Genomic DNA, 8032 nt, shown 5'->3' on the forward strand with positions numbered 1-8032 from the left:
CACATTCTGTTGGATCACCTTTCTACGGAATGGGTACAAATACAGATCTCTTCCAGTCAGTTGGCCAGGTAGCTGTCTTCCAAATCTCTTGGCACAGCAGAGTGAGTGCCTCTAGCGTGACATCTGTTTGTTGAAACATCTCAATGGGTATTCTGTCAATTCCTGGAGCCTTGTTTTTTGCCACTTCCTTCAGTGCAACTTTCACTTCTTCCTTCAACACCATTGGTTCTTGATCAAATGTCACCTCCTGAAATGGGTGAACATTGACCAATTCTTTTTGGTACAGTGACTCTGTGTATTACTTCATCTTCTTTTGATGTTTCCTGTATCAGTCAATATTTTGCCCATAGCATCTTTCAATATTACATCTCGAGGCTTAAATTTTTCCATCAGTTCTTTCAGCTTGAGAAATTCTGAGCATGTTTTTCCCTTTTGGTTTTCTAACTCCAGGTCTTTGCACATTTCATTATAATAATTGGCTTTGTCTGCTTGAGCTGCTCTTTGAAATCTTCTGTTCAACTCTTTTGCCTTGTGATTTCTTCCATCTATTTGTCTACTCTCTGTTCAAGGACAAATTTCAGAGTCTCTTCTGACATCCATTTTGTTTTTTCTTCCTTTTCTGTCTTTTTAATTACCTTTTGCTTTCTTCATGGATGATGTTCTTGATGTCATCACACAATTTCTCTGGTTTTCAGTCATTGGTGTTCAGTGCATCAAATCTATTCTTTAAGTAGTCTTTAAATTCAGGAGGGTTATAATCAAGGTAATATTTTGGCTCTCATGGACTTCTTTTAATTGCCTTCAGCTTCAACTTGAACTTGCATATGAGCAGTTGATGGTCTGTTCCACAATCAGCTCCTGGCCTGGTTTTGGCTGAAGATATTGAGCTTCTCCATGGTCTCCTGCCACAGAGGCAGTCAATCTGATTCCTCTGTACTCCATTTGGTGAAGTTCATGTGTATAGCCACCATGTGTTGTTGAAAAAAAGTATTTGAAATGAATAAATTGTTGATCTTGCAAAATTCTATCATGTGATCTGCAGTGTTATTTCTGTCACGAAGGCCAAATTTTCCACTCACCGGTGATTCTTACTTGTTTCCAACTTTTGCATTCCAATCACCAGTGATAATTAACACATCTTGATTGCATGTTCTGTCAATTTCAGACTGCAGAAGCTGATACAAATCTTCAATATCCTCATCTTTGGCTTTGGTGGTTGATGCATAAATTTGAATAATAGTAGTATAATTGGTCTGTCTTGTAGGCATATGTATATTATCCTGTCACTAACAGCATTGTACTTCAGACAGATCTTGAAACACTCTTTGTGACAATGAATTCTACACCATTCCTCTTCAATTTGTCATTCCTGGCATAGTAGATCATATGGTTGTCTGATTCAAAATGTCCAAAATTGGTCCATTTCAGCTCACTAATGCTTAGGATATCAATCTTTATGCATTCCATTTCATTTTTGACAACTTCCAATTTTCCTAGATTCATACTTCGTATATTCCATGTTCTGATTACTAATGGATGCTTGTAGTTGTTTCTCCTCAATTTGAGTCATGCCACACCAGCAAATGGAGGTCTCAAAAGCTTCACTTTATCCATATCATTAAGGTTTGTTCTACTCTGATGAGGCAGCTCTTTCCCAGTCCTATTTTGAGTGCCTTCCAACCTAAGGGGCTCATCTTCTGGCACTGTGTTGGACAATATTTTGGGGCTATTTCTAAAGTTATCCAGTAATGTATTGGACAGTGTTTCTCTGCTACTCATAAGTTTTTTTGCTGGCCACTTCTTTGAGAAGTTGATGGCCTCTTCCTTATTCCGAGTCTGTCTCAGTCTGGAAGCTGCATTGTAACCTGTGCACCATGTGCAATCCTGCTGGCATTTGAAACACTGGTGGCACAGTCTCCAGCCTCACAGCAACACTCAAGCCACCACAGTACAACAAACTGACAGACAAGTTCATCTCCCTTGAAACCTCTCCACCCTCCCCTTACCTGGATCCTGCCGCTGTCAACCTTGGCTTTCCTCCTTCCTGCCTTTGGGTGGGGGCATATACTTTGGTATATGTGTGTGTGTGTATAATTTTTTCAGCTTTGTATGATGGGAAACACTTTATTAAAAGTATATGGAGGCATTAAAAATTATCTGGAACCTTATCAAACCATTGTTTTGAAGTTCAGAGTCTCAGCTATACAGTGAAGATGTGAAAGAAAAGGTTGTATACTGTTTTTTCCCTTTGTACCCCCAAATATCTCCATATGTGAGAATATTCCAAACTTTATTCAAAGCCAATAAAAGTTGTCTAGTTCAGAATATAGCTATTTATAGAATGCAATGCAGAATGAATATCCAGTGACTACCATGACTATCTAAGATATTTATACTCAATTTATCAGGCCATTTTCTACTTTTTCCAGTGAAAATATTTGAGCTCTGGTGCTATTTTATAATGAGATAAGAATCACAAGTATTTAGATGACAATATTCGCTCCAATACCCTGGAGATTTTATCCCCAAGTACCTTTGCAGCATTTGTGGCTGGCATAGTACCTCACTGAGAAGATCAGGGAAAGGAAGGAAGTAACTTCACCTTAGTTCTAACTTCACCCATTGGATTTAAGACTGAAGATTACTTTGGTCGTGTCTCTCATGCACACAGTGAGCCTGAGATTTGTAACTACTCAGAAGCTATTTTAAGACTGAAGAAGTACACAGCTGATATTTATAAGACCTGTTCTTGAAAGGTTATTTAAAATCTGAACACATTTTATTTAGCATTGTTTACCCTCTGACATCACTCACCTTTCTCCCCAACTTGGTTCTTCACCCACTGGGCAGTCCTCTTGACATTCTCTGGGTCAGTTACATCCAGAAGCACAGTGTGAAGCCTGTCTGAGGTTTTTGCTTTTAAAGCAGTTAATCCTGATTCGGTCAGACAGGCAGCAATTACACGAAATCCTTTTTTATCGAAAGTTCTGGCTGCCAAGTTTCCAAAGCCAGTGTCACATCCAGTGATGAAAATGTACTTGTCAGCGATGTCTGCAATTTTTAATTGTCTTTTGTAATTCCACAGAAAACCACAGAGGATTAGGAGGATTAACAATAAAAATAACATTTTTTTTTTTTTTTCCTTTCAGGGGCACTCTTTTCTTGTATGACAAAAGTAGATGGTGTCCTGAGTATTCAAAATTAGAAAAAAAAAGGTCAAATTAGAAGAACAAAGACATTAAAACTCAGAATTGATAAACTTCAGATATTTTAATGCATTCTAAGCAGATAAATACAAAGTTAAACAAACAAACAAACAAACAGTAACTCTTACATGGTTGTTTGTAGGAAAGATGGCATTTCATGCTAAATAGCTCCTCTAAAGTAATGCTAAATCTAACCAGGGAGTAGAGAAATTAAATGGTATTCAGAAGAGAGGGAGGGAGGATCTATCTCAAAGTTGACTTAAGTTTTGGGTTGACCTAGGCATTTGGAGTTCTGTGGAATGATAACATTAATCTCACATGTGAACTCAAGTATCCCTAAGATAGACTCTCATAGTAAAATCTAACCTTTGACTACTTCATGAAATCAATGCCCAGAATGGGCTCAAAATCTAACTGTTCTGCTGGACTTCCAATTATTTTCAAAAGGTTGGAAAAAGGAGAGTGTATTTTGTATTACTGCTAAGAAAGTATTTCCAACTTGGTTTTCATTTTCTTAGTTTAGAAAGGTTAATATCTTTCCTCAGAGTAGAGCCGACCTTAATGATATAGATGGAGTAAAGCTTTCAGAACCTCCATTTGCTGATGTGGCATGACTCAAAATGAGAAGAAACAACTGCAAATATTCATTAATAACTGGAACATGGATTGTATGAAGTATGAATATAGGAAAATTGGAAGTTGTCAAAAATGAAATGGAATGCATAAAGATTGATATCCTCGGCATTACTGAGCTGAAGTGGACTGGTTTGGCCATTTTGAATCAGACAACCATATGATCTACTATGCCAGGAATGATAAACTAAAAAGTAATGGTGTGGCATTCTTCATCATAAAGAATGTTTTAAGATCTATCCTGAAGTACAATGCTGTCAGTTATAGGATAATATCCACACACCTACAAGGAAAACCAGTTACTACTACTATTATTCAAATCTACACACCAACCACCAAAGCCAAAGATGAGGAAATTAAAGATTTCTACCAACTTCTGCAGTCTGAATTTGACTGTAGTAAAGATGTGTTGATTATCACTGGTGACTGGAATTGGAAAATATGGCCTTGGTGGTAGAAATAATGCTGGAGAATGCATGATAGAATTGTGCAAGACCAATGACTTATTCATTGCAAATACATTTTTTTTTTTCAATAATGCAAATGGTGGCTATACATGTGGACTTCACCAGAGAGAGTATACAATAATCAGATTGACTATATCTGTGGCAAGAGGCAATTGAAAAGCTCAATATCTTAAGCCAAAACAAGGCCAGGAGCTGATTGTGGAACAGACCATCAACTGCTCACATGGAAGTTCAAGTTGAAGTTGAAGTTAATTAAAAGAAGTCCAGAAGAGCCAAAATATTACCTTGATTATACCCCTCCTCAATTCAGAGACCATCTAAAGAATAGATTTGATCTATTGAACACCAATGACCAAAAACCAGAGGAATTGTGTGATGAAATCAAGAACACCATCCATGAAGAAAGCAAAAGATCATTAAAAAGACAGGAAAGGAAGAAAAAAACAAAATGGATGTCAGAAGAGACTCTGAAACTTGTCCTTGAACAGAGAGTAGCCAAAGCAGATGGAAAAAATCACAAGGCAAAAGAGTTGAACAGAAGATTTCAAAGAACAGCTCTAGCAGACAAAGTCAATTATAATGAAATGTGCAAAGACCTGGAGTTAGAAAACCAAAAGGGAAAAACATGCTCAGCATCTTTCAAGCTGAAAGAACTGACAGAAAAATTTAAGCTTCGAGATGCAATATTGAAAGATTCTATGGGCAAAATATTGACTGATGCAGGAAACATTAAAAGAAGATGGAAGTAATACACAGAGTCACTGTACCAAAAAGAATTGGTCAATGTTCATCCATTTCAGGAGGTGGCATTTGATCAAGAACCCATGGTGTTGAAGGAAGAAGTCAAAGTTGTACTGAAGGAATTGGTGAAGAACAAGTCTCCAGGAATTGATAGATATCCAGTGAGATGTTTCAACAAATGGATGCTGTGCTGGAGGCACTCACTCTGCTGTGCCAAGAGATTTGGAAGACAGCTCCCTGGCCAACTGACTGGAAGAGATCTGTATTTGTACCCATTCTAAAGAAAGGTGATCCCACAGAATGTGGAAATTATTGAACAATATCATTAATGTCACACACAAATAAAATCTCCCTGAAGATTGTTGAATAACAATGGTTGTAGTAGTATACTGACAGAGAACTTCCAGAAATGCAAGCTGGATTCAGAAGAGGACATAAAATGAGGGATATCATTGCTGTGTCAGATGAATCTTGACTGAAAGCAAAGAATACCAGAAAGATGTTTACTTATGTTTTATTGACTACACAAAAGCATTTGGTTGACACAACTTTGCTTGCTGAAAGTGAGGATGACTTGAAGCACTTACTGATGAAGATTGAAGATTAAAGTCTGCAGTATGGATTATATCTCAATATAAAAGAAGCAAAAATCCTCACAACTGGACCAGAAAGCAGCATCATGATAAATGGAGAAAAGACTGAAGTTGTCAAAGACTTCATATTACTTGGTTCTACAATCAACACCAATGGAAGTAGCAGTCAAGACATCAGAAGACATATTGCATTGGGCAAATCTGCTGCAAAAGACCTCTTTCAAGTGCTGAAGAGCAAAGACGTCTCCTTGAAGACTAAGGTGTGTGTGCCTAACCCAAGTCATGGTATTTTTCAATCGCCTCTTATGCATGTGAGAGCTGGACAATGAAGAAGGAAGACTGAAAAGTTGATGCTTTTGAGTTGCGGTGTTGGCAAAGAATACTGAGAGTACCATGGACTGCTAAAAGAACTAACAAATCTGTCCTGGAAGAAGTGCAGCTGGAATGCTTCTTGGAAGCGTGAATGGCCAGACTTTGTCTCACCTACTTTGGTCATTTTGTCAGAAGGACCCATTCCCTGGAGAAGGATATCATGTTGGGTAAAAATGGAGGGTCAATGAAAAGGGGAGGGCCATCAACAAGATGAATTGACACAGTGGCTGCAATGACAGGCTCAGGTATAGCAGGGATCATGAGGCTGGTAGAGGACCAGACAGTGGTTCATTCTGTTGTCCACAGGGTGGCTATGAGTTGGAGACAATGAGACGGCACCTAATAACAACAACATCATCTTTCAACCTAACTCTGAGATCATTGTAACTCAATGGGGATAGTAACAAGATGTGAGTCCACTATTGTGTGCACCAAGGGAAGATGACAACAATGGAAAGACATTAAGAAAAGTATGATGGTCAAGGCACAATATCCCAAGCTGGAATCCAGAATCTTCAGATTCTATCCTCTCTGGGCATTATGAGAAAACGATTACATGTACAGAGCACAAAATAAAGCAAACTGACAAAATTGTTGCTTGGCAACAATTGGTCGCTCTTGGTATGGAGCAAAGAGGAATGGAGAAAACCAAAGAAGCATGAAAACAATTAGTCCATGGGACTAGTGGACCATGTGAACCTCAGGCTACATGACTGTGAGATCAGAACTAGATGGTCCCCATCTACCAGTGTTAACCACTCAGAAAGAGATCAGTGTAGGAGATCCTGGATAGAGCAGGAGAAAAAACTCAAAATCATAAAAAAAGAAACCCCAGGATTACTGGTTTCATAGAGACTGACGAAACCCCTGAGACTATAGCCCCTAGTTACCCTTTGGGCCTGGAATTGAACTTACTCCCATAGCTTCCAGGCATATAAACTCAACATTTATATTAGGTAGGTACACTCTTAGAACAATTAACCATGGGAGATCAGAAGGACAGTATTTGCATAGGAAGTTAGCTCAGAGGGCAGGAATGTATAGGAAAGAAGGACACAGGGAAAAGGTAACCACAGGGAGGAAGTGGAAAGAGATCTGTTACATGATGGGGATTGCGATCAATGTCATGAGACAAAATGTGTTTGAGTTGTTGCATGGAAAATTAATTTACTCTGTAAACTTTCACCCACATCACAATAATAATATGAAAAAAGCTGTGATGCTTGACCACAAGTTCTACAAAAGCACCTAGAAAACTAATGCTGTCATTAGTTAATGGAGGCAGCTTTGGTGCTAAAATCAAGTGGTGAAGAGCTCCCTTTCTCCTTTCCTCAAAAGTCGGCATGTGCATTTTCATCCAGCATATGTCACTCTGGCCATGGGGTATGGGTGGCTTGGAAAGAACTGTAGGAAGTGAACAGTAGCCAGAGAGCATTTGCCAAGTGTGTGCTTAGGCTATGCACCTGAGGTTGCCTTACTCTCCCCATCCTTGTGACTTAAAACTCAAAAAATTTGTGACTTGGTCTTCCCTAACTTACAGACAAGGTGATCCAATAGAATGTGGAAATTATTGAACAATATAATTAATATCACACACAAATAAAATTTTCCTGAAGATAATTTAAAAATTGTTGCAGCAATACATTGACAGAGAACATTCAGAATTTCAAGCTGGATTTAGAAGCGGATTTAGAATGAGGGATGTCATTGCTGATGTCCAATGGATCATGGCTGAAAGCAAAGAATACCAGAAAGATGTTTACCTGTGTTTTATTGACAATGCAAAAGTATTCAATTATGTGGATCATAACAAATTATGGATAACATTTCAAAGAATGGGAATTCCAGAACACTTAATTGTGCTCATGAGGAACCTGTACATAGACTAAGAGGATGTTTTTCAAACAGAACAAGAGGATACTGAATGGTTCAAAATCAGGAAGAATGTGTGTCATGGTTGTTTCCTTTCACCATACTTATTTAATTTGTATGCTGACCAAATAATCTGAGAAGCTGGACT

At 38.2% G+C, this 8032-nt stretch overlaps 1 protein-coding gene across 1 annotated transcript in view; it reads right to left on the minus strand.

Moving 5' to 3' along the window:
• The window catches only part of DHRS9 (dehydrogenase/reductase 9), a 12454-nt gene extending 9275 nt beyond the window's left edge, over window positions 1-3179 (minus strand). Inside the window, exon 1 of the mRNA XM_007945732.2 lies at window positions 2815-3179. Coding sequence (XP_007943923.1) covers window positions 2815-3127 — 313 coding nt within the window. The 5' untranslated portion in view covers window positions 3128-3179. The remainder of the gene's footprint in view (window positions 1-2814) is intronic.
• Between the last annotated feature and the right edge of the window lie 4853 nt (window positions 3180-8032).

Source organism: Orycteropus afer, unplaced genomic scaffold (assembly GCF_000298275.1).
Source record: "Orycteropus afer afer isolate SDZICR_OR568_19922 unplaced genomic scaffold, OryAfe1.0 scaffold00001, whole genome shotgun sequence".
NCBI classification, from domain to species: Eukaryota; Metazoa; Chordata; class Mammalia; order Tubulidentata; family Orycteropodidae; genus Orycteropus; species Orycteropus afer.